The 27,594-nt window shown below is 35.2% G+C and overlaps 1 protein-coding gene and 1 long non-coding RNA gene across 20 annotated transcripts in view; one reads left to right on the forward strand and one right to left on the reverse strand.

The window, feature by feature from the left end:
- The window catches only part of LOC105490410 (ankyrin repeat domain 28), a 190,659-nt gene that overhangs the window by 60,473 nt on the left and 102,592 nt on the right, over nucleotides 1-27,594 (forward strand). For 5 of the 17 annotated variants that reach the window (XR_011619668.1, XM_011755987.3, XM_011755993.2 and 2 more), the window contains exons 1-2: nucleotides 2,410-3,999; nucleotides 5,084-5,167. The exons of 1 other annotated variant lie outside the window; for it this stretch is intronic. Coding sequence is in view for 12 of the 16 variants with exons in the window: in XM_011755987.3 (XP_011754289.1) it covers nucleotides 3,874-3,999; nucleotides 5,084-5,167 (210 nt within the window). In the remaining 4 variants the exon portion in view is untranslated. Of the gene's footprint in view, nucleotides 1-2,050; nucleotides 4,000-5,083; nucleotides 5,168-27,594 lie in introns of those variants that run through there. 11 more of the 17 variants (XM_011755990.3, XM_011755989.3, XM_071090868.1 and 8 more) reach the window with 6 other exon arrangements.
- The window catches only part of LOC112428123 (uncharacterized), a 44,606-nt gene that overhangs the window by 1,844 nt on the left and 15,168 nt on the right, over nucleotides 1-27,594 (reverse strand). Inside the window, exons 6-7 of one of the 3 annotated variants that reach the window (XR_011619677.1) lie at nucleotides 26,263-26,313; nucleotides 25,249-25,361 (exon numbers count right to left, since the gene is read on the reverse strand). This is a non-coding gene — a long non-coding RNA (uncharacterized lncRNA). Of the gene's footprint in view, nucleotides 1-25,248; nucleotides 25,379-26,262; nucleotides 26,314-27,594 lie in introns of those variants that run through there. The other 2 variants (XR_011619678.1, XR_011619679.1) reach the window with 2 other exon arrangements.

Below are 27,594 nucleotides of genomic sequence, written 5' to 3' on the forward strand. Positions count from 1 at the left end.
ATCTTGTTTAGATTTCACAACACTATGAAGTAAATTCTGTTAATGTCATTTAATAGATGTTAAAATGAACACAGAGAGGTTACTAAATGAGTAGCCCAGGATCCCAGAATTAGGTTAGCGGGAAACCTGGATTAGAACTTCAGACAATTTGACTACAAAATAGCCTACATTCTCAAGCACCATACTATTACTCTATTTCTCCTAGATAAAAATCTCTACAGGTTATTATTTTTCTTATGTAAGTGTCAAGAAATTTAGGCTCAGGGAATTTAAGTAGTTTGCCCAAGGACACAGCTAGGAAATGATGGAATCAGAATTGAACTTCAGGTGGAATGACTCCTGAGCCCTTAGTTTTAACCATCACCCCATACCTTTGTGTTGTATCCCATCAGCTTCTGAAATTTTAATTGTTCACTTATTAAAGATATGAAACTCACTTTGTTGCACCTTAATGCCTCCTATATTTTCTGGTTAAAATATATGTATACCAACACACCCCCACTATTCTTGTTTATAAATCTCCCACCCTTCCAGAGTCTTGTGATGTTAGAATTCATTTCAGTGGAATTATTTATAGGTGGAAGGAAACAATATGTGTGTAACACAGTCCCTACCTTCAAGGAGTTTGCTTTCTGGTTGGAAAAGACCTAAGTATGGAGGTTGACGTAAAACAAGAAACAGGATATACCTGCTTAAGTCTAAGTAGGTGAACTGAGGTACTAGATACTTTGGAACAAGTTAAGATTGTTAAGATAAAAAGAGATTTTGCTTTGGGGGCCTGAGAACCCTGAAGATGAAATATAGGATATTATTACTATAGTTGTTTCGCTTTCAGGTATTTCAAATATTAAGGTATTTTTGATTCAGCTATGTGGAGATGAATAACATAATTTATGTTTAATATTTACATACCTTTAATTTGGCTTAAAAGTATTTTATATATTTTAAAATATAATGAATTGTTAGCATGTTTTAATTGGTACAAATATGTTAGTTATTGCTTCTTTCGTAGATTGATGTGTTTTATAGCTTTCAATGGTTCTTGTTTTAATTTCTGACATTCTTATATTATCTGTATCATGCTGGGTTTTTTATGGTTATAAGACTTGCTTTGAAGTACTCATTTGGAAATAACTTGTTTTAGAATATAGCAATAAATATTATATTCCTTTGTTATCTAAACTTTTCACAACCTTTATAGGTTACCTGTTTGTTAAGATCACTTTTATAAGCTAGTATTATAGGTTGCAAAGTTCTGGAGATGAGTGGTGAGAGTGTGTCTGTATGTGTGTGTACTCAGTGATAGCATAGCAGAATAGATTAGAAAGAGTGTGTGTTTGAAATTATATACAGCTTTATTAATTTACACAACTTTGGGTAAAATACATCATTTCTGAGTCCATTTTTCCCTCTATAATGGGAATATAGCAAGATTATTGTATTAAATGAGAATGTGCAGCACATAGCATATCACAGATGTTCAAAAGTATGTTTATTAATAAAAATACTAGTTAATATGAAAAACACAGATTGAAGGGGGACCATGCTATTTTCTTTGTAAGTTTTCTCTTGAGAGATATCCCCCATGTTGGGTAAACAGAGAAAGAAGAAGAAAAAAAAAAAAAAAACAAATGATTGGTTTTGACATTTGTGACTTTGGGAAATTTATAGGGAGGGAGATTATTTGCATTACCTTGTACCCTTTTGACATAGGTGATTCAGGACGAAGGCCTTTTTTTTTTTCTTAATGTACCTCTTTAACAGATTTTTAAGGCTTTATTCCCTATCCAAATGGGAAGGTAGGATTATTTTATTTCTTCAGTGAAAAATCAAATGATTTATATCATTTTAGGTTAGGATTTCTACATTATGAAATGTTTGCTTTTCCCTTTAAAATATGAATCAATGATTGATTAAATTCACCAATTTAGAAATTGTTAGACAATCTTAAATTTCATTTGTTTAAACTTTGCATTCTAGAAAATAAAATACATCTGGCAGATTAAAACTGATCTTGGTAAAAATATGCATAAAACTATTTCATGGTTTTTATAATCTTATAAAATATTTCTCCATCTTTAAACTTTTATGAGTCCATTGCAGGCATATTCTTACTGCAACTGTCATCATAGGGTTAAACATTTGCTTTATTGTAACACACGAAAGCAGTTAAGCCGTTAGGAATTGTTTACTTGCTAAAACCACTGTTAGTCAGCAGAGGCAGTACACCAGATTTCCTTGTGGCTTTTAGTGGAAAATGTTAAAAGCGCACTCATTTTTCAGTTATAGAATTTTTTAGTTTGATCTGGATTAGTCACAGAACTGGCATGAACCTTCTAATTGTGAAGGCTGTCCAAATGCACTATTTTTTTCTCCTGCTAGAGGAAGCTACATCCCGAGCAGTAGCTCAGATCTCTGGTAAGTGTAACATGTGAGCATTACTAGGCATTTCATCCTGCGGGTCTGCAGTCTTTGCTCTTCAGACTGTTGCTCCATTGGAATGCTTCTGTGGGACTGATACTGAGGTTCTATAGATATTTTTTAAGGACCTACTCATTTGGGGATGTCAGCGGTGTTTTGCAAGATCATCTGAGGAACAGGAAAGCATTTGAAATCTGAAAAGGATAACTGTAGCGGTTTTCACAGTGGAAGGAAACTATATTGGCAAAGAGGCAGATGATTGAATAAAGTAGTTGGCTCAAAGAAGATGCACAGTCTGCTGTTTTTTCCTCTGAATGAAGACTGTTTAATGGAAGCTGTATTCATGTGGAGATCAAAGGAAACACTGGAATGATAAACTACTATGTTTTTTTTTTCTCCCTCTTTTTTTTTTTTTTTTTTAAAGAAAACAAAAAGCCTGCAGCAGTAATTTGAGCTCAAATGCCTTCTAATTCCTTCACAGCCTGCTTGTTCTATTAGGATTCTCCACTAACACCATTTCTGCCTGGTGCCTGTGCCCTTTTGCTGGAGCAGCCACAGACAACTGCCTGATGGAGAAAGAATGAATGCTCTGCCTTGCTTATACTATCGATGGAAATAAAGCTAACTGTGTTTCTTCTATTATATGGGAAATCTGGATTAATCAAGCTGTATTCTAGTACCAAGAGTCGTATTGTCTCTTGTGATCTGACTCATCACATGTAAATGTACTGCAGCTTTGCTATTAATGCAGAGTGGTTTTGTTTTTTCTTTTTTTCGCCCCTTTCCCAAACACTGAAAGAATTGTTAACCTCTGAGCTTCATTTTCAGGATTTGTGCTGAGCTCTAGATCTTTTTTTCTGTGAATAGTATCTGCATTAAACCAGTGATGAAGAAATGAAGACAAATTAGAAGTGGAAACAGAATAGTGAGATTTTATTTTTTATTTTCAATTATAAGCAAAACAGCTACTGGTAACTCTATGACCTTGCAGGAAACAGTGGGTATTGCTGTGATCATCGCTGTCATAGCAGTTGTTTCTCATTTCATTCTATATTGTGTGGTGGTGTGTCACCAAAAACAATGATTGTTTTGTGGAAGTAAATTTCAGAGATAGAGCAATAAGACTCTTTTGGTAGAGGAAAAATATTTTTAAATGAGCTTGGACTCAGTTTTAGTTATTGATATGTTGGTGTGAAATTTCTTCTTAAGTATTGCAGTAACCCAACAGAAATAATAGAATTTTGTTATATTTAGGAAGTTACAAATTTTGTAGTCATAATTTTAAACTTGTTTTTCCAGTAGTACTTATTAACTTAAAAAAAAAAAAAAAAACAGTTGTGCTGTTCGGAGAATGTTTGTAAGTGTTGTACAGAAGAGGAGGAAAAACTACTTGTGCTCTTCCAACTGTGACTTTTATCACATAGCTTGGAATTTAGTGTTTTAAAAGATCGAATGAGTCGAGTGTGTATTGTTGTTTTGGAGGAGGTAGAAGATGAGTCTCCTGCATTCATTTCTAAATTGCCACAGGAAAATAAATCCCTACATTCTCCACCTTCTGGAAATGTATTGGTAAGATATGTAAGTTTATATGTTTACTATATTCTACTGAACTAGTAGTATAAATCTTGTTTTTTAAGAGTAGATGTAGATTTCCAATAGTTTCTTTACAAACCCAAATTAAAGCAATATATGTGTAAATATGATTCAATAATATTTTTGTATAAAATGCACATTTCATTTTTACTTTTTCGAATAACATTTCAGTCTTTACTATGTCTTAATCTCTTAAAAAGACTGTTTAAAAATAATTTAAGAATTAGTAGTTATGGCAACCACGTTTCTGTTTTCATTTTGTGGTTTCAGAAACTGATGTAACAAGAATCAGGAACTCTACATATTTTAGGAAAGGTTGACTACCCCTAGCAATACCAAAGCATGGCCTTTTCTGTAATGAATTTTATGTATTTACATGCAAGACTTTGTATGAGATTCAGTCTTCATCTTTAACCTTGGTTTTAGTGCTACTGTCAGCCGGCTCCTTGACTAGTATAGTATACCTTATCAAGAGTCTGTGTCGTTAAGAAATCATTATACTTAGTTATGCATGTGTTTGTCTTTTCAAGTTATTTAAGTATCCAGTATTTTTTGGTCTTTGATTAGTGGCTATTTTCATCAACTGCCAGGTTTGCTTTCTTGGGATTTGTATCTTTGTACCTGTAGTGCTAATCCATGTAAGATAATTTGATGCCCCAAACAGACCTTTTCAAAAGAGCCTTCCTTCATGGGCTGGAAATTGCTTAACAAGTTCTGTCCCACAAGTAGGTGTTGAGATCACACATTTGTATTTGGAAGAGTCTTTCTTTTTGTCATATACAGAAACAAAGGCTTCTACTTATAAGAAATGAAATAAAATCTGATTGTGTTTATTATACTACCTAAATTGGGTCAAACTGAATTCATTTTTTTTTTTTTTTAATTAGGCTTTTTTTTTCCAAGTAGAAATCCTGTACTTTGACATGATTTGGTTTTATGAAACTTCTGGCTAATGTCAAAAGTGATTATTGCTACAGGGAAGAAAACATGTAGATTCAGAAACTATGTAATATCCTTAGTCACCCCACATGGATGATTCTAATGTTTTTATTACTCTCTTATATTTTAGCCATCACTGGTGCAAGCTATATTTAACGGAGATCCTGATGAAGTTCGAGCACTAATATTTAAGAAAGAAGATGTTAACTTTCAGGTAAAACAGTTAATTCACTGATGCCAGCCTTTAAAACTACTTATTAAAATTATTTCCTAGAATTGTGATTTTTGTTTATAAGACATAATATAACTCTGTAACAGTTGTTTTAAATGAGGGCAGGAAGGTATTGAGGCAAAAGGGAAAACACTGGACATACACTCAGGGCAGTAATAGCCAGTAGGGGTCTTTTGTTCTCCTAGCTTTTTACTTTGAAATTTTTTAAACACAGGAAAGTTAAAAAAAAACACTCTGACTACCCATATACCTTTCACTTATGTTTGGCATTGATAACATTTTGCCATATTTGCTTTATTGATATACATCTTTTACATGTATATGTAGTAAGTTGCAGAAATCATGATACTTCACCATTAAATACTTAACTGTGCATTTCAAATGAGGATTCTTTTAAGTGTATATCTAAATATAAGATCAGATTTGCTTTTTGTAAATAATCATGGTGAGTGTTTTATGATGATGGTTGATTAATTTTTGTCAGATTAGGTTTTCGGTAAAGTCATTGTTCGAAAAGTTTTCAGACTTAAAGATACAGTAGTATATTCACTGCTGACATGATGGACAGTTTTAGAAAGAGTGGATATACGGATAATTTTCTCTCTGTATGTTTTTTCAGTGGCCAGTATGTAGTTTACTAAATTGTAGCTGAAAGTACATTATGTACTCTAACAAAATTACATCCACTAATGTATATATTTTTACCAGAAACAAATGTACCCCTGAGTTATGGAGGGAGTGAAAAGTCATATGATTCACAAAGTCGCTGTGGCAACACCAAAACAGACGACCTAGAAATGATTGGGGTTTTAAGAAAGCACCCGTTGCAAGCTCATTTTTAACTCTCATCTTTCCTCCTTTTTTTTTTTCTTGATACAATACTGCTGTGACCACTTAGGTAGATAAAAAAAGGTTTTAGCTTATTTTTAAAACAATGGATTATCTGAATAGATTTGAGGCATTGGCTAAAACTGTTGTTAATTTTAACATTGGGTAATGAACAGAATGCTGTCATTATGTATTTTTTAAAGCTTTTTCTAAGTGAATTGACTTCAAGTTTATATTTAGTTGGAAACATGCACCTAATTCAGGACATATGTATGTTTGTATGTATTTAGAGACAGAGTCTGGCTCTGTTGCCCAACTGGAGTGCAGTGGCATGATAGCTCACTGCAACCTCTACCTCCCAGGTTCAAGCGATTCTCCTGCCTTGGCCTCCCGAGTGGCTGGGACTACAGGCACCTGCCACCACGCCCAACTAATTTTTGTGTTTTGAGTAGAGACAGAATTTCATTCACCATGTTGGCCAGGCTGGTCTCAAACTCCTGATCTCAGGTGATCCGCCCGCTTTGGCCTCCCAAAGTGCTGGGATTATAGGCGTGAGGCACTGCGCCTGGCCATGGTTTGTTTTAAATGGAGTGTCTGGTCACTTTACCCAGGGTATACTGAAGAGTGTGCATTTCTAAGAAAACAGCTAAAGGGGTATATAGATGCACGAAAAGGTGGAAAACATGTTTTCTGTTCCATTTAACTCCTAAAGTTTTCTTGTTGTTTTGGTTTTATTTTAATAGTACTGACAAATACTACCTTGATTAGAAAGTTTGAACTGTAATTCCATTTACCAGGGCCAATTTCTCCATCATAACAAAGTTTATTACAGCTAACATTACTTTTATGTTATATTTAATTAATTTATCCTAAATTTAAAAAATATTCAGAGTCGTTGAGAGCATCAGCTCATTCATCAGTAGTCCTTTCTTGAGAGTGACTCTAACATTGTCTTCAGTGATACAGAGGTTTTTGACAACAACTTTTATGATTGCCTTTAGGCCTTTTCTCTCATGACCATTTCTTAGTAGTTGAGAGTGTTGCCTTAAAGTCAAGATTTATTAACTTTTTGGCCGTTATTTGAATTTAAGATGGTAAATATCTTATGATTTTGTTTGATAAGGAATCATATGGGGTTTTAAAAGGCAGTGGGTGTTAAATGCCCTTTTAATTGGTAATAAAATATTTTTAAGCTTTATGTCAGTGTGACTGTGGTATTTTTCCAAAGTAAATTTATTTAAATAAGTATTTGGAGAATAACACTGGACTTTTTGAAACTCAAGTTTCTCTTAAGTTTTTTGAAGTTGTTTTTATACATTTTTAGAATGGATATAAGTTCAGATTTATTTTTCTACCATTAAATAGTCATTGTATAATTTTAGATTAGTTTCTTTAGTCACACTCTGAAATTTTGAATTTTGTAGACCACTAAACAGCACCTTTCTTAGTAACACACCAAATAGATTTTTCTTTTTATTTTAGTGGGTTTTAAAAAAAATTTGTGGTTACATAGTAGAAGTCTATATTTATGGGGTACATGGGATGTTTTGGTACAGGCATATAATGTGAAATAATCTTATCATGAAGAATGAGGTATTCATCCCCTCAAGCATTTATCCTTTGATTTACAAACATTCCAATTACATTAAGTTATTTTAAAATATACAATTAAGTTATTATTGACTGTAGTCACCCTATTGTGCTATCAAATAGTAGGTCTTATTCATTCTGTTTTTTTTGTACCCATTAACCATCCCCACCTCCCACTTAACCCCCCACTACTCTTCCCAGCCTCTGGTAACCATCCTTATGCTATATCCGTGAGTTCAATTGATTTGATGTTCAGATCCCACAAATAAGTGAGAACATGTGATGTTTGTTTTTCTGTGCCTGCCTTATTTTGGTTAACATAATGATCTCCAATTCTATCCATGTTGTTGCAAATGACTAGGTCTCTTTCTTTATGGCTGACCAGTACTCCATTGTGTATGTACCACATTTTCATTATCCATTCATCTGTTAATGGACACTTAGATTGCCTCCAAATGTTAGCTATTGTAAACAGTGCTGCAACAGGAGTACAGATATCTCTTTGATATTCTGATATCCTTTATTTTGGATATATACACAGCAGTGGGATTGCTGGATCATATGGTAGCTCTGTGTTTAGTGTTTTGGGGGACCTCCAAACCGTTCTCCTTGGTGGTTGTACATTCCCACAAATGGTGTAAAAGTTTCCCTTTTCTTCACATCCTCACACTGCCTGACTCTTGGATAAAAGCCATTTGAACTGGGACAAGATGATATCTCTTTGAGTTTTGCATTTCGCTGATGATAGTGATGTGTTAAGAACCTTTTTGCCATTTGTGTGTCTTCTTTTGAGAAATGTCTATTCAGATCTTTTACCCATTTTTTATCAGATTATTGGGTTTTTTCCTGTAGAGTTGTTTGAGCTCCTTATATTCTGGTTATGAATCCCTTGTCAGAGGGGTAGTTTGCAAATATTTTCTCCCATTCTGTGGGTTGTCTCTTCACTTTGTTGATTACTTCCTTTGCTGTGCAGAAGGTTTTTAACTTGATGTGATCCCATTTGTCCATTTTTGCTTTGGTTTCCTGTGCCTGTGGTCTGTTGCTCAGGAAGTCTTTGCCCAGACTAATGTCCTGGAGATTTTCCCCACTGTTTTCTTGTATTAGATTCAGTTTGAGGTGTTTAATGCATTTTGATTTGATTTTTGTGTATGGCAAGAGATAGGGGTCTAGTTTCATGATTTTGCATGTGATTATCCAGTTTCCCAGCACCATTTATTAAAGAGACTATCTTTTCCCAGTGTATGTTCTTGGCACCTTTGTGAAAAATGAGTTCGCTGTAGGTGTTTGGATTTGGTTTTGGGTTCTCTATTCTGTTCTATTGGTACATGTGTCTGTTTTTATGACAGTACCATACTGTTTTGGTTACGATAGCTCTGTAGCATAATTTGAAGTTAGATAATGGGAATCCACCAGTTTTGTTCTTTTTGCTTGGAATAGCTTTGGCTATTCTGGGTCTTTTGTGGTTCCATATAAATTTTAGTATTTTTTCTATTCCTGTGAAGAATGTCATTGGTATTTTGATTGGGATTGCATTGAATCTGTAGATCGCTTTGGGTAGTGTGGACATTTTAACAGTATTGATTCATCCAGTCCGTGAACATGGAATATTTTTCCATTTTTTGGTATCCTCTTCAATTTTCTTCATTCGTGTTTTATTTTTTCCATTATAGAGATCTTTTACTTCTTTGGTTGATTCCAAAGTATTTAATTTTATGTGTGGCTATTGTAAACAGGTTTACTTTTTAACTTCTTTTTCACATTGTTCACTGTTGGCATATAGAAATGCTAGTGATGTTTGTACATTGATTTTGTGTTCTGGAACTTTACTGAATTTATCAGTTCTAGTTTTCTTGTGGAATGTTTAGGTTTTTCCAAATATGAGATTATATCACCAACAAACAGGTATAATTTGACTTCTTCCTTCCCAATTTGTGTGCCCTTTATGTCTTTCTCTTGTCTGATTGCGCTAGATAGGACTTCCAGTACTATGTTGAATAACAGTGGTGACAGTGGGCATCGTTGTTGTGTTGCAGGTCTTAGAGGAAAGACTTTCAGTTTTTCCCCATTCAGTATGATACTAGCTGTGGGTCTGTCATATGTGGCTTTTATTATGTTGAGGTATATTCCTTCCATATCCAGTTTTTTGAGGGTTTTTATCATGAAGGAATGTTGAATTTTTTAATCAAATGTTTTTTCTGCATCAATTGAAATGATCATATGGTTATTCTTTTTTTTTTTTTTTTTTTTTTTTTTGATATGATGTATCTTGTTAATTGTGTGTTTTGAACCATCCTTGCATCCCAGAGATAAATCCCGCTTGGTCATGATGAATGATCTTTCTAATACATTGTTGAATTCAGTTTGCTGGTATTTTGTTGAGGATTTTTGCATCAATATTCATCAGAGATACTGGCCTGTAGTTTTCTTTTTTTAATGTGTCTTTGTCTGGTTTTGGTATCAGGGTAATACTGGCCTTGAATGAATTTGGAAGTATTCCCTCCTCTAATTTTTAGAATATTTTGAGTAGGATTGGTATTACTTTCTTTTTTAAATGTTTGTTAGAATTCAGCAGTAAAGCCATTGTGTCCTGGCCTTTTCTTTACTAGAATACTTTTTATTACAGCTTTGATCTCATTATTTGTTATTGGTCTGTTCTGGTTTTGGATTTCCTCTTGTTTCAGTCTTGGTAGGTTGTGTGTGTCTAGGAATTTGTCCATTTCTTCTACATTTTCCAGTTTATCAGCATATATAGTTGTTGCTTACAGTAACCACTAACAAGCCTTTGGAATTCTGCAAATAAGTCGTAATGTTTCCTTTTTCATTTCTGATTTTATTCAGATCTTCTCTTTTTATCTTAGTCTGGCTAAAGGTTTGTCAATTTTATTTTTTTAAGTCAACTTTTTTTTTTCCCTAATAGATTTTTAACAAAACTTTAATTTAAAAAAATTATAGATTCATATTATTTGATATGACATAAAGTCTTCTATGGTAGAAGTCATGTAACATAGTTTCACTAGCAAATACTAGAGTTTTATATTTGGCGGCTTTTGGCCACAGATACTTTTGACTACCTGAATTAATAGAGGTGTTTTGCTTGTTGTAATAATTTAATCTAGAGCATGGTAATTTGGGGTTAAAACAGCAATGTCAGAGCTCTGGGTGAGCTTCTCTGTGAAACTCTTGGCTTTCTTATAATAAAGAGATGACTGCTGCATCGTGTACTTATGAGAAACAACCAAAGAGAGTGGAATAGGGACTCTTCTGTACTTTTTTTTTTTTTTTTTTTTTTGAGAAGGAGTCTCGCTCTGTCGCCCAGGCTGGAGTGCAGTGGCCAGATCTCAGCTCACTGCAAGCTCTGCCTCCCGGGTTTACGCCATTCTCCTGCCTCAGCCTCCCGAGTAGCTGGGACTACAGGCGCCCGCCACCTCGCCCGGCTATCTTAAAACATCTCTTCCAGAGTCCCCACAAAATTCCTTCCTAAAGTTCCATTGGTTACAAGACTACTCTAAACTAATCACCAGCAAAGCAGTTGAAAGACCTAGATTTTCATATCTTCTTACCCTTATTGGCTATACAAGTTGAGTGAATCCTGTTAACTTCAACCCTCACTTTTCCTTTTTTTTTTTCTTTTTTCTTTTTTTTGTAAATGTGTAGGGTTACATTAATGATCTTCACAGTCTTTCCCCACTCCAAATTCAGGATATTCTAAAAATTCTAAGTGACTTTCAGTGACCTCTTGCTTTTGCCCAGAAGCTTTCATTTGTGTTTTTAGAATTTTGTGACCAAAATAATAAATGCCTTTCCCTAAGATTTACTAGAACTTAATGCCATGTAGTGGAACCCAAATAAGTTAATCTGAAATATTAATGATACCACATTTTAGAGGAAAACTTTGATTCTTTATAAGAAAATTATTTTCTATACATACAATTTTTTTATTAAGAGTGTTAAAATTGGTGTTAATTGTAGAACTTTACTTTTGAGACAGACATAGGCATAAGCCATTTTATACTACTCAATTTAACTTGTACAACAGTTTTGTAAAGTTGACAGGTTAATGTTTCTACTAAAATTCACAAAAATTAACCTTCTGCAAAATCAGTATAGCAGAATGGGAATTTGAACCCGTGTCCAACTTAATAGTAACTGGAGAAATAAAGCATATTGTTGAGAGAGAAGTACACATCAATTGTATCTCAATAAAAGTGTTTAAAAAATAGGCTGAGGCACTAGCTGAGACCTTTCAGACCAAAGTTACTTCATTTCAGTTTGAAATTTAGGACATAATTTATCATATTTTTGCCATACCATATAACTATCAATATCTGTGTAAGTATAAATAATCATCAGCATATTTCTGAGTATGCAAGTATTGATACTTGAGCTTTATAGAAAATGCCAGTATTTACCTTCCACCAATTCGTATAAACATATGCACTAAAATTGCTTTAAACACTGAACCTAGAGGAAAGGTAGTCTGTGAAGTTAATAATATATTTAATAACAGATAATAAATTTAAAATTTTTTGCTTGTCCATTGAAGTAGAATTTTTGTTAACTTGATGAAAAGATCCCATTTGTTACCAATGAACAGGATTAATAATAACCCAAATGCCCTCTAAGAGGGAAAGTTCTGCTAGTTAAATAAATTATGCTATGAAATACAGTTATAAAGAATGAAGAAAGTCTCTATAGACTAATACGGACTGACTCCTAAAATACATTGGGAATGAAAAAGGAAAATCAGAACTCACATATAACATGCTTACTAAAAATAAATACCTGAGTGGAATACAAATTTCTGTATTTTGAACCTGTATTTTGAAACTGCTGGTTCCAGTGGATAATACCTTCTTTGTTTCAGGACCACCGTAGTAATCATTTAGTCATAGTGACATAGGACATATACTTGGTTATGGATCTTGGGAGAAACCTCAACATTGATGAAGAAAATTTACAAATTTGAAACTGGAATCTAGAGGCACTGGCTACACAGAGCTGGAGGGAGGTGTCATTTCTCTCCTGGGAGAAAGCTGAGTTGGTTCTTCTCTCATGCGTGCCCCCACCTTCACTCCATGTTCCATACAAGCCAGCTGAAAGCTGGGTAGATACACCTGAGATGGGGATCGAGGGTTGTGGGCTCCAACACTAGTTACTGTGAATAGCTATAAGAAAAGACCATGTACATACCTATGGTTTTAGGACAGAGGGTGCTTTTTTTTTCTCTTGTGTAAATGTCTAGTGGTGGAATGGTTGAATATACATGCTTAATTTTTTAAGAAACTGACCAACTGTTTACCAAACTGTTTGTATTATTTTACGTTCTCACCAGCAGGATATGAGAATCCTAAATTTTCCACATTCTCACAAATATTTGGTCTTTTAAAATCTTAAACATTTTAGTAATAGTAATATCTCAATTTGGTCTAAATTTGTATTTCTATAATAATGAATGATGTTGAGCATCTTTTCATGATCTTGTCAGTCCATATATCTTTAGTGAAATGTCTTTTCAAATGTTCTTGCAAGTTTTTTAATTGGATTGTTTTCTTACTCTTGAGTTTTCAGAGTTCTTTTATATGTTCTGGAAACAAGTCCTCGATCTTTGGCTGTGTTTTCATTCTCTTAAGAGTGTTTTTCAAAAGCTCAAGTTTTATTTTGATGACATCCACATTTATCAATTTATTATATTATGGACCTTGGTGTTGTATCTTAAAAAAAAAAAACTGTCCTATTATTTTGTTTTGCTCATATCTTCCAGAAGTTTTATAGTTTTAAGTTTCACATGTATCAACAAATTCACTGAAAAGGATTTTCTTTCAAAAAGGAAAGAGGCTTTATGCCAGCTAACAGTTTGTACACCAGGAAAATGCAGCCTTCTGTACAAAACAAAGGTGTGTTCTAAGAGAACCAAGAGAACGTTTGTCTTTGATGGCAAAAGTTCTCGCCCAGGTTCCCACTCTGATCTGCTTGTGCAAATGAGGGATACAAACTTACTTAGTTCTGATTGTTTGAAACTTGTTGAGTTCTGATGGTTCGGCGCAGATCAGTCTGTTGATTGATCTGTTGATTGATTCGGGTATCATACACAGGAACAGACAACTATGAAAGTCCCAAAGTTTAGTGAGTATGACATTTTCCCCTGAACACTCAGTATGTGTGTAACCTCTAATTACCAAATGGTTGCTTGACTTTGTTTGAAATTTAGTTCCACTTAGCCACTCAGGATTCATCTTGAAGGATTGGCTCTTTCAGAGTTTGCACATTTAAATGTGCTGTCTGTTTTGACTTAATATTTGTGTATGTTGCAAAGTATATGACAAAGTTTATTAATTTCTCTCACCATTATTTTGTAATTTCATTATAAATGTCTTTTGTCAAGATTTATCTGTATTTTATAATTTTTTATCCTAATGTAAATGGTGTTTTATTTAATTTTAAAATAGCCTAATTATTCTCTACTACTGAAACAAATTTCTCCTGAGTACTCTACTCCATGCTGCAGGAATTACTAGTTTTCCCTAACTGGCTAGTTGGAACAGAACACTCTGTTCTCTGCGATCCGTCGTTCTCATTGGAGGTGATATCACTCCTAATTGAGAGAAAATAGATTCTTTGTGGGTATGTATGTATATGAAAAATCTTACATATTCCGATGATTTGTGGTCCTCTAAAGGGCCAAAGTGCATAACTTAGAAATACAGTGGTATTGAAATTTCGTGGGAAACGATTAGGAAAAACTGTCAGAAAAGGGTAGTAAGGGAAAAAAGGTTGAAAAACACTGCTGTTTCTTTCACCAGCTTCAGGTAGTATTCTTACACTCCTTTCTCACTCAGTGCTCAGTTGAGTACTCAAAGGGAGATTCTGCAGATCTTTGGGAGTCTCTCCATGTAATTCTTTCTCCTCTCTTGCTCTATCCTGAGAATTCCAGCCCCTTTGTTCACTCCAGACTGTCTCCTAAACTCACAGGGAATTAAAAACAGCAACAACAACAACAACAAAACTTTGTATACAGCATTAAGAATTTTATTGATTGAAGCAACTGACATTCCACTGAATGTTTTCAGACTTACACATTACATATTTTGTGGAATGGTAATTTTCTTTTGTATTCCAGCAGTATTTTTGGAATAGAAACTGTAAACATTAGCCTACCAAACAGTTGGATTGCATTTGATGATTAAAATTGTCCAGTCATAGATGGCATCACCTCTACTTTTTATTATTAATATTAGTTTTAATTGACAAATGATAATTGTGTATATTTGTAGAGTACAATGTAATATTTTGGTGTATGTATACAATGTGGGATGATTAAATCAAGCTAATATATCCATCACCTCACTTATTGTTTGTGATATTTTTTTTCCTTCACCTTTTTGTTCCATCCAGGCCTGCCCACAATGAGGGCAGATCTTCCCCACTGAGTCCACTGACTCACATGCCAGTCTCCTCCAGAAACATCCTCATGGATTTCTACAGAAATAATGCCATACCAGCTATCTAAGTATCCTTTAATTCAGTCAAATGGACACCTAAAATTAATCATGACAGGTCCTTTATCTCTTTTAATCAGGTTGTTTTCTTGCTTTTGAGTTGAGTTTATTATATACTTTAAATATAAATTCTTTCTCAAATATATGGTTCGCTAATATATATATGTGATTTTTTTTTCTGTGCAAAAGTTTTTTCATTTAATGCAGTCCGATTTGCCAGTTTTTGTTTTTGTTGCTTGTGCTTTCAAGTCATATCCAAAAAAATATTGCCCAGACCATTGTTGTGGTGCTTCCCCCCTTGTTTGTAGTTTTATAATTTCAGGTCTTATATTTAAGTCTTTAATGTATATTTAGCTGATTTTTGTATATGGTATGAGATAAGAATGCAGTTTCATTCTTCTGCATGTGGATATCCAGTTTTCCTAACATCTTTTATTGAAGAGGCTGTTCTTTCTACATTGTGTGTTCTTGGCACCTTTGTCAAAAATCAAGTGACCATAAATGAGTGGATTTATTTCTGGGCTTTCTATCCTGTTCCATTGGTCACTCTGTCTGTTTTTATGCCAATACTGTGCTGTCTTTATTACAGTAGCTTTATAATATATTTTGAAATCAGTGATGTGATGCCTCCAGCTTTGTTCTTTTCACTGGTTATTGTTTTTAGCCATTCGTGGTCTTTTATTTTTTCATATGAATTTAAGGGTTGTTTTTTCTATTTTCTGTGAAAAATTACATTGGAATTTTGATAAGGATTGCACTGAATTTGTGTATTGCTTTGGGTAATATGGACATTTTAACAATACTAATTTTTTAGTTCATGAACACAGTATATCTTCTCATTTATTTGTGTTTTCTTCAATTTTTTTCATTAATGTTTTATAGTTTTTAGTATACAGATCTTTTGCCTGTTTGGTTAAATTTTCACCTAAATATTTTACTTTTTTTGGTTGTTGCTATTATAAATAGGATTGTTTTCTTCATTTCCTATTTAGATAGTTTGTTGTTAGTATATACAAAGGCTAGTGATTTTTTTTTGATGTGGATTTTGTATCTTGCAACTTAATTCATTTGTCAGTTTCAGTCGTTTTTTGGTGTGGCTTTAGGGATTTCTTTGTGTAAGATCTTGTCTGCAAATACAATTTCATTTCCTTCTTTCTTATTAGGATGCCTTTTACTTCTTTCTCTTGCCTAATTGTTCTGGCTAGGACTTGCAGCACTATGGTGGATAGGAGTGGTGAGGGTGGGCAGCATTCTTGTCCCTCATCTTAGAAGAAAGCTTTCAACTTTGTACTGTCAAGTGTGATGTTAGCTGTGGGCCTGCCATTTTTGGCCTTTACAGGACCTGTTATTGATGTGTAATTTTAGTGTTTTACTATGCTATAAAAAGCAAGTAAGCCTTATAAGTATCTGATTACTGCTAAATTTGTAGAATGGAATACTTTCAGTACTTAGAGTAGGATGCTGTCTGTTTTTATGTATTATTATAGAGCAATGTCTAGATTACAACATGAATTAATAACTAGATTGTAAAATACCTGCAGGGAATTTGTCCTGGGGCAAGAACTGTGCCTTCCATATTGTAGATAGTCAGCACTGGAAAGGGATCTTAAAGATTAAGTAGTTAATCAGCTCTGTTACAGATGAGGCAAAACTAAGGCCCTTGGAATTATTTGATTTGGTCGCTTCCGTTTGGTCACTTTCCAAGATCTCAAAGACACTTAAGAACCCAGTTTTCTTTATGTCAATTTTAGTTTTTTGTCCATATTGTCTCCCCTGGCGTGTCACCTCTCAATTCTATCTAGTGGCTTAGCATTAGTAATTTCTTACCTTTTCTCTTCTAGCTATAAGCATGTAAGCTTAGTAAATACTTGCTTGTTTAATTTGATAAACCTTGGTATGTTGGTTTATTCACTTGACTAGTAATATATGCCAGTTACTATGCTGGGTCCTGTGAAGGCAAGTCCAATCATGCATAATTTCTTCTCCCTGCTTTTTAATGTTATTTCCTTATATCAGATTATCAGTTGTACCTGCATTCTCTTCCTCTTCCTTTGCCTCATCTTAAGCTTATGTTTATTCTTCAGGCTGCAGTTTATGGTAGGCAGACTTTTAAGATGGTCCCCTGTATGATTTCTGGTATTGTAAGCATGATAGGGTATTGTATTAGTTTGTTCTCCCACTGCTATGAAGAAATACCCAAGACTGGGTAATTTATTAAAAGAGAGGCTTAATTGACCCACGGTTCTACTTGGCTGCGGGGGCCTCAGGAAACTTACAGTCATGGCAATCATGGCAGAAGGCACCTCTTCACAGGGCGGCAGGAGAGAGAATGATTGCCAGCAGGGCAAATGCCATATACTTATAAAACCATCAGATCTCCTGAGACTCACTCATTATCATGAGAATAGCATGGGGGAGACTGCCCCCCATGATTCAGTTACCTCCACGTAGTCCCATCCTTGACACGTAGGGATTATTACAATTTAAGATGAGATTTGGGCGGGGACACAGAGCCAAAGCATATCAGGTCTCATTCCTGATTAGTTTATGTCATCTGGCAGAGCATAAAGCTGACTCTAGGTAAGTGAGGTTATCTAGATGGGTCTGCCCTAATCACATGAACTCTAAATCTGGGTCTAGAGTTAAGAACAAAGGGAGTAGGAGATTAGAAATATGAGAGGGATTTGATGTGAAGGATATTCTCTGTTACTGACTTTGAAGATGGAGGGAGCCATATGGTAAGAACTCAGACATTCTCTGCTACTGGAGGGTGACCTCTGGCTGACAACCGGGAAAGGAAAATGGAGGTCTTACAAGGACAAAGAACTGACTATTGCCTGAATGAGCCAAAAAACAGATTTTTTTTTCCTTTTAGTCAGACCTCCAGGTGAGAACACAGCCCATCAACACCTTGATTTCAGCTTTGTGTAACCCTCAGCAGAGAACCCAGTCACACCATGCCTGAATTACTGCCCTTAAAACTGTGAACTAAAAGATGATTTGTTTTAAGCTGTTGGACTTTTAGTAATTTGTTATGCAGCAATAGAAAATTAATATCATACATAAGTATATTTTTCTGGAACTGCTTTGCTGGTCTCCCAGCTGGTATTACATCAGCCTAATAGGTGTCCATAGCACTCTGAACTTCTCCCTTGTAACAGTCATCATATTAATTGACTTGTTTCACGTTCAATGGCTCTAACTCTGGAGATAGGAATCTTGTTTGACTTATTCCCTGTTTTTATACTCAGAGTATGATAAATAGTAGCTATTTAATAAGTGTTAGAAGCGAATGAATATAAACAAGACATAGCCCCTGACTTTAGCAAGTTTATAATTTAAAGGTATTTGATTATATTATGTATGGGTATTGAGAGGGGTAGGGCGGAGAGGGTGTGTGTGTGTGTGTGTTTATACTTTGGTTTTGGTGATGGGAGTAGTCAGCTGTCCAGGTTGCCCTTCTGAAGTCAATGCTCTGACAGACCATAAACAGAAAACTGCAAATGATAACAAACTTATTATTTCATAAGAGAATACTGCCATTCTCCATATTTCGGGTACACATGTGTTTTGTTTCACTCTTTCTGTTTCAAGTTTATTGAAAGAAGCCTGTTTAGCTTAATTGTACTTGGGCAGCTGACACTTGACTAGCTCAAAAAATAATAAACTCATCATTTAGAACACATGTGTCTCTGTATATGAGAAATAACAGTTACAAATACTGTAGGTCAAAGTTTCATCATTGGTTTGGAAGATAAATATGTACAGTGAGGGTTTGGGGTTTTATTTGCACAGAAACTAGATTACTTCCCCCCCGCCCCACCCCAAGATTGCGTTGCACAGATCTCTGGTAATAAAATTTCTACTTTTATTCCTGATTCCATGTGGAACCAAATTGGTGCTTAGGGAGGGGACATGAGTATATAAAGGATAAAGTAGTTTTTTCAGTTTTAGGTGACTTTTTTTCATTTTGAGCATTAGTTCAGGAGAACAAAACTTCCTAAATCAACAAGAGAAACTACTGTTCTTAGGCTGGAAATATTTCAGAGCCTTTCTTCTGTCAATTCTTTGATATATTTTACCTCTTAATTCAGATGTGTTTTAATTGATACGTTGGAAGAATGGGTACACTTTCATAACCAACTCTTTCCTCCTCCTTTTAACCTTTTTAAAATTAGGAAATATAATAAACTTAAATTATATAAAACAAATGTACAATTTAATGAATATGTAAATGTAACCACGCCCCGGATCAGAAAACATCGTTAGCACCTCAGAAGTGCTCTTGTTGGTGACCACTTTATGATCAAAACTTTCCACCCCACCCCTCAGTGTAACCAGTAAATTTCTATAATAGTCTCTTTTGGTTTTCTTTATAATTTTGCCACCTACTTATTCTTCCCTAAGCAATACAATTTAGTTTTGCATATTTTGAATCAAATAGATATACAGTATATATTCTTCGAGTCTGTGTTCTTTTGTGCAACGCTATTTTGTTTTAAAAATTTACCTGATTCCACTGAATGCATCCAACACAGTTTATCCATTCTGCTATTGATGTGTAATTGGGTTGTTTCACATTTTGTTTCTATTTTGAACGATGCAACTATTTGTAAACATGTCTTCTGATACACATAAGCATGCATTTCTATAATATAAATACTTGGCTATACATATATTCAGCTTTACTTGATAATGTGATATTAAACAACTTAAACTTCCATGAGCACTGTGTGAGAATTCTTACTGGTCCACATCTTTGGACCACATTCTTGGTTTTCGAAGTATGTAGTGTACGATATGGTAAAGTGTTTATTTGGACATGGTCCAGTTTCCTAGCATATAGCTTCTAAAAAACCCTTGGAATGTCTGGGGTGATAAGTGTCTTTTTTATGGTTATGAGGCTTCTCAGCTTCAAGATGAGGGTTTGTCACCTGAAGGACCAACGCATGATTAGAGGGCTTTAACTTTTCAAACCCCCCATCCCACAATCTCTGGAGAAAGAAGAGGGACTGCATGTTGAGTTGGCTACCAGTAGCCATTTGTTTGATCATGCTTATGTAATGAATCCTCTATAAAAGCCCAAAAGGACGGGGTTCAGGGATTTTCCAGTAGCTGAACATGTGGCAGTTCCTGGAGGGTGGTGCACCCAGAGAGGGAATGGAAGTTGCACGTGCTTCCATGGAAGATGCATGCCTTATACGTCTCTTTCATCTGGCTGTTCGTCTGTACCCTTTTTTGTGTTATTAATAAATCAGTAAATATAAATAAAGTGTTCCCAGAGTTATTCGAGGTCCTCTAGCAAACTAATCAAACCTGAGAAGGAGATAGTGGGCACCTCAATTTGTAGCCAGTTGGTGAGAAGTATAGATGAAAATCTACTAGTAGGGACTGGCATCTGAAGTAAGGGGCAGTCTTTTGGGACTGAGCACTCTCTTTGAGATCTGATGCTGTCTTCAGGTAGATAGTGTCAGGATTGAATGGAATTAGAGTACACCCAGCTGGTGTCCTCCAGGGAATTGCTTTGTTGCATGAGGAAACAGCCTCCACACATCAAGTACTGGTTTTGTATAGAGTGATGTGTGAGTTGAAGGGAAAAACTGATTTTTCCTCCTACATAGTTGTATGTTATTTTAGCTTGCCTTTTTATGACAGTTTCAGGCACATTTTATATGTTAATTAGACATGCATATAGCCAGTCTCTTTTATGAAGTACCTGTTAAATCTCCTGGGCCGGGCACGGTGGTTCACGCCTGTAATCCCAACACTTTGGGAGGCCAAGGTGTGTGGGTCATTTGAGGTCAGGAGTTCAAGACCAGCCTGGTCAACATGGTGAAACACTATCTCTACTAAAAATACAAAAATTAGCCAGACATGGTGGTGGGCATCTGTAGTCCCAGCTAGTCGGGAGGCTGAGGCAGGAGAATCGCTTGAACCCTGGAGGTGGAGGTTACAGTGAGCTGAGATTATGCCACTGCACTCCAGCCTAGGTGACAGAGTAAGACTTTGTCTGAAGAATAAATAAATACATAAATAAATCTCCTGCCTATTTTTGAGTTGTCTCTTACCTAATTTGCAGCAAGTCTTTTTATATTCTGGATATGAGCCCTTTTTGACCTCCATGTGTTACAGATATCTTCTCCCATTCCAATTTGTCTTTTCAAAATTCTTTATCGTGTCATTAAACATGAGGTCTTAATTTTTTATGCCTTGTTTTTCAGTTTTTAAAAAATAGTTAATGCTTTTGATGTCTTGTTTCAGAAGTCTTTTCCTAACTTGAGTTGTAAAGATAATATTCCATATTTATATATGAGTGCTTTTAACATTTTGCTGTTTACATTTAGTTTTATAATATATTTGCAGTTAAATTTTACATATAATGTGAGGTAGTGGTTTGGGTTTGGTTTTTGTTTTCGTTCTTTTCCAAATAGGTACCACATTGTCCCAGCATAATTTAAATGCCCATATTTTGTTGGGTGGTTTTCTTATTTTTGAGTTTTAAGAGTTCTTTATATATTCTGAATTCAAGTTCTCTGTCAGATCTGTGATTTGCAAGCATTTTCTCCCAATGCATGCTTTGTCTTTTTATCCTCTTAACTGTGTCTTTCTCAGTACAAGTAAAGTCTCATTTTGATGAAGTTTAATTCATTAACTTCATGGATTTTGCTTTTGGTATTGCATCTAAGAGCTCTTTATGCAACCCACGGTTTTCTCCTAAGTATAATAATTTTAGATTTGGGAAATAGGTCTATGATTCCTTTTAAGTTAACATTTGCTTTAGGTGTTAGGTATAGATGGAGGTTAGTTTTTTGTCATGTGGTTATCCAGGACCGTTTGTTGAAAATATTATACATTGACTTGCCTTTGTCAAAAATCAATCATATTTGTGTGGGTTTATTTCTAGACATAAATTTTAGCTTTTTAATATCTACAAGAAATCCCGTGAGGATTTTTATTGTGATTGCATTGAATCTATAAATCAAATTGTGGAAAACGGGCATTTTAGCAATAGTGAGTCTTCCAATTCATGTACATGGCATCTCTCATCATTTACTTAGGTGTTGTTTGATTTTTTGGGGGGTGTTTTGTAGTTTTCAGCATACAAATCTTGCAATTTTTTTTTCTTTTTTGACATGGAGTCTTACTCTGTTACCCAGGCAGGAGTGCAGTCTTGGCTCACTGCAACCTCCATCTCCTGGGTTCAAGCAATTCTCCTGCCTCAGCCTCTCAAGTAGCTGGGATTACAGGCGCACACCACCACATGCAGCTAATTTTTGTATTTTTAGTAGAGACAGGGTTTCGCCATGTTGGCCAGGCTGGTCTTGAATTCTTAACCTCAGGTGATCTGCCCACCTTAGCCTCCCATAGTACTGGGTTTATAGGAGTGAGCCACTGCATCTGGCCCAAATCTTACAAATTTTTATTAGATTTATACTTAAGCATTTATTTTCCTTCTCTTTTTATCTTTTGATACTATTGTAAATGATACCTTTTTTTAGTATAACTTTCACTTATTAATTGCTAGTAAGAAATATAGTTGGTTTTGTATATTGACCTTGCATTCAACAACTTTTCTAAACTTAGTCTAGGATTTTTTTTTTTTTTTAAAGATTCCTTGGGATTTTCTTTATAAATAATATGCCATCTATGACTAAATATACTTTTCTTTCTTTTTTCTCAATTGATAAGTTTTTTTGCTTTTCCTTATTTTACTGACAAGTACTTGAGTAGGAGCGGTGAGAGTAGACATTTTGGCCTCATTCCTATCTCAGAAAAAAAGCATTCACTCTCACCATTAAAGTACCTGTCAGCTGTAGATTTTTGTAAATACGCTTTATTGGGTTAAGAAAATTCCCCTCTAAGTTTGCTGAAGAGTTTTAAAAATTATAAGCTAGCCGTGTGTGGTGGTGTGCGCCTGTAATCCCAGCTACTCAGGATGCTGAGACAGGAGAATCGCTTGGACCTGGAAGGTGGAGGTTGCAGTGAGCCGAGATCGCACCACTGCACTCTAGCCTGGGCAACCGAGGGAGACTCTGTCTCAAAAAAATAAATAAATAAATAAAGATCATGAGTAGATATTGGGTTTTGGTAAATGTGATGATTATATGACCTTTCTTTTTATTAGTCTGCTAATATGTTGAATTTACTCCATTTGGTTCTAGTTGAATAAGACTTGTGATCCCAGAATAAACCCCAGTTGGTCGTGATGTAGTACCCTTTTCATATATTGCTGAATGTAGTTTGCTGATATTTAGTTGAAGATATTTACATCTGTGTTGATGGGGGATATTCATCTCTGTTTTGGTTTTTGTTTGTGTTTTCGTAATATCTTTGGTTTTGGTATCAGGATAATAATGTTGGCTTCAATATCTTTTTATGTTTTGGGGATTTTATTGATAATCCCCTCTTAGTTTTGATACAGATTATTTTTTCCTTTGATCATTCTGACTAGAAGATTACTAATTATATTTATCTTTTCAAAGAATCAGCTTTTGAGTTCACTGATATTCTGTTATTGTTTTGTTTTCATCTTTGTCATTTTCATCCTGCTTTTTTTTTTTGCTGGTTATTTTGCCCTTTTTTTCTAGTTTAAGTGAAAGCTTAAATTAGTGACACCTTTTCTGATACAAACATTTAATACATAAATTGCTCTCTATTGCTTTAACTTTATCCCCAAAATTTTAATGTGTTGTATTCATTTTCATTCCATTCAAAATATTTTTCTAGTGTTCTTGGAGCCTTCCTCTTTACATGAGTTATTTAGAATTCGTTTTCTACATTTATTCTACTTTACTATTGAAATATTCTTTGAATCCCAAATACTTGGCACTTTTCAAATTGTCAGGTTATCTTTCTGTTATTTATTTCCAATTTAATTTTGTTATGGCCAAAGAACATACTTTGTATGATTTTGATTTATTTTAATGTGTTAAGGTTTGGTTTTGGCTCAGAATATGGTTTATCTTAATGTTTCAAGTGCTTTTGAAAATAAATGATATCGTTTGGATGTTTGTCCCCTCCAAATCTCTTGTTGAAATGTGATCTTCAATCTTGGAGGTGGAGTCTAATGGGAAGTGTTTGGATCATGGGGGCAGATCCTTTATAAATGGGTTGGTGCCTTCCCAGCAGTAAATGTGAGTTCTAGCTCTCCTACTTCATGCAACAGCTGGTTGTTTAAAGAGCTTGGCACCCACTCTTCTCTCTCGATACCTCTTTTCACCTTGTGACACCCCTGCTTTCCTTTCGCCTTCTGCCACCATTGTAAGCTTCCTGAGGCCCTCACCAGAAGCAGATGCTGGTGCCATCCCTTTTTTTTTTTTTTTTTTTTTTGAGAGAGAGTTTCGATCTGTCACCCAGGCTGGAGTGCAGTGGCGGGATCTTGGCTCACTGCAACCTCCACCTCCCGGGTTCAAGCGATTCTGCTGCCTCAGCCTCCTGAGTAGCTGGGATTACAGATGCCCACAACCATGCCTGGCTGATTTTTGTATTTTTAGTAGAGATGTTGTTGCACCATGTTGGCCAGGCTGGTCTCCAACTCCTGTCCTCAGGTGATCCGCCCGCCTGGGTTTCCCACAGTGCTGGGATTACAGGCACAAGCCGCTGTGCCTGGCCTGGTGCCATGCTTCTTACACAGCCTGTAGAACCATAAGCCAAATAAACCTCTTTTCTTTGTAGATTCACCCACCCTCAGATATTCCTTTGTAGCAATGCAAAGCAGACTGATCCAATGTTCATCATTTTGTTGCATGCTATAAACTGTACAATAATTTTACAAAGTAAATAAGATGTTTTAAGTGCTTTATGCAATGGTTGCACATAATAAAAATCTTCAGGTTTACTCTCCTTTTCTAAGACGCTGTCCACATTATACATAGTTACTACAGGAACTGCCATGTTAATCATCCCCTGCTTTCAGTTAATATAGAAGTAAGCATTAAATTTATGAGCAAATTTGGTGAGCACCAAATTAAGCCAGTCAGATATTCTTCTGGGAGATTGAATTAAGAGACTTCTTCTTGGGCTGCTGAAGTTCTAAGAGTAAATGTCAGGTGTTGTGATGGCTTATTCCCTACCATGAAAAAAAGTGTTCTGTGAAGGCAGAAAAATCTGCTCATGTGCAAAGAAGAAACAGAGACAAAAGACAGAGTCCTGAGTATTTCAAGTGTTATATTTCATTTGTTCTTATGACTTATCCACATGCCTGCCTTTCCTCAATTTTGGTTGTTCAGTGCTCAATTCCAGTAGCTGCTTCAGTGTCCTTCCTGTAAATCAATTTTGCCTAAACTGGTTTAAGTTAGATTTCTGTACCTAGTAATGCTTTCTAATATATATATGTATTCAATAATAGTAATTATTGAGGATGATAATAGAAATGTGTACTATTTATAATTTTTCCTTAAAGTTACATTGCTCTGATAAATGCTAGTGATTTTTCATATAATCTGAAACTTTAAGGTTCCACAGAGGTTTTCAAAGTATGCCTTGGAGAAAAGGACCATAGCATACATCTTGGAACTGGTTTTTAACAGTTATTTTACAGTTGTCTGTCAGAGGTAGTTCTAAAATGTGCTTCATTCTCATACCCAAAATCACTATGGAAGTCTTCTACAACCTATAACACATTAGCATATCATTGAATCATGGCAAGTGTTGTCCACTAACATAATTTGTTAAATCCTTTCTAGTGCCTATAAGGTACATAACTTTAAGCCAGGTATTATGTGGACATAGACAGTTTGTTTTCTCTAGATACTTTTTACCAAATTTTGAAGCCATGACATAAACCCAAAACTGAGTATTAACAAGAATGCCACCTTATATGGTACAGATAATAATGTTGTAATAGGAGTATAGGATGGATAAATCTCAGTGGACTGACATGGTCCTGAAGACTTTGTGAAAGAAATAGAAACTGAACTGGGCCTTGAAGAGTAGAGGGAATTTGGGTAGTGGAAAGACATTCTGGCCAGAGGGAATGTGTACAGATGAAAATGTGCCATGTATTCTGTGTCTGTTATGGTTCCAGCTATTGGTTAGTAGTTTTTGAATGTGAGGTTAAGGAGGCAGAATGGAGGTGATTGGTGATGGTGACAACAGCCAGTAAAGGTGATTGAGCAGAGTTGCAAGTGAGATAGTGAAAGTGAAATTGCTTCCAAGTCTTACCTGCTGGCAGGTAAGCCTGTTGGATCTCCGATGTGGTCTGAGAATAAGATCCTGGAAGGGTGATAGTAAATTTTAAAATGACGTTAACTAAAAACACAATGTGAATATTCTCCCAAATAGCTGTAAGAGTACTAAGCATGACTTCTGTACCAGAGTAAGCCAGAATTATCTTGCTTGAAGTAGCTGTAGGTATTCACCAATATCTTACAGAGCTTAAGACTGAGGTTCACCATGAGGCTTCCCTGAGTGCAGATCTCGAGGACAGCAGGATAATCAAAACTTATTTTATAAAGGCGCAAGAGAAGAGTGGATCTGATGAGTCCTAGCCAGGTCCACCTGAGTTCTGGGGACCATAACCTGAGCATTGATGATATGTAAATATTTATCAGGGAAGTTTTAGTCTGATAGCAATAGGAATGGAAGCAAAAAGCATCATGATAGGGGCAAGAAAGAGAGCGACTATTAGGTGTAAATGGGAAAAATAGAGAAAGGACAGAAGAATACAAAGAAAACTGTGCTGTTGACGAGAAAAAAGTGAAGTCAGACTACAGAATGCTTTGAGGGAGAATGATTAGTTTTAAGTGGACTGTGATCAAGCTGGTAGAGGAATATTATAAATAGAGGCAGCATAATACATTAACAGCATGCACCTCAGAGTCCAGCTATCTGTGCTTGAGTCTGATTCTGCCACTTCCTATGATCTTGAATGAGTTTCTTAAACTTTTCTGTTTTGATTTCCTTATCTGTAAAATAAGGAGATACAGTTGCATACTTAACCCTATTTGGTAAGTGCTTAAAACAGTCCTAGCAGAAAGTAAGCACTAGGTAAGTGTTAATTGTTTTGTTTGCTGTTACTACTAGTCTTCCTAAGGAGTTATTGCTAGTGTACATGAACATTTTCAAGACCTGGACAAGGGCAGAATTACAGACCTGTATCATTGCTCTAAAGGTTGTGACTGAATCCAACCAAAGTGGATGAATTCTGAGTCACTTTTAAGTATTTTGCCTTGAACAAATATTTGTCTTTCACTTTGTCATTTTTTTCTTTTCACTTCCCTATTATTCTACTTTATATGTTTCCTCTTAGAGCTTGATCTTGAAATCTGCATTAAGGTAAAACTTCCGCTGAAAATGTACAAATGCAGTCTTAGTTCCAGATTTAATTTAAGTCACCTCATGGATCTAACCCTTTGCCTGTCCTGAGCTTGGCATCCCACCATAGATTCTTTTTCTCACAGCCTCCTTTATTCCTGTTATCTAAGCTTTCCTAGTGTTTTTTTTTTTTTTTAGCTTGCTTCTAAGGTTCATTGTAACATAATATATAAACTAAAG

The sequence above is a fragment of the Macaca nemestrina genome, chromosome 2, assembly GCF_043159975.1.
Source record: "Macaca nemestrina isolate mMacNem1 chromosome 2, mMacNem.hap1, whole genome shotgun sequence".
In the NCBI taxonomy this organism is placed as follows: Eukaryota; Metazoa; Chordata; class Mammalia; order Primates; family Cercopithecidae; genus Macaca; species Macaca nemestrina.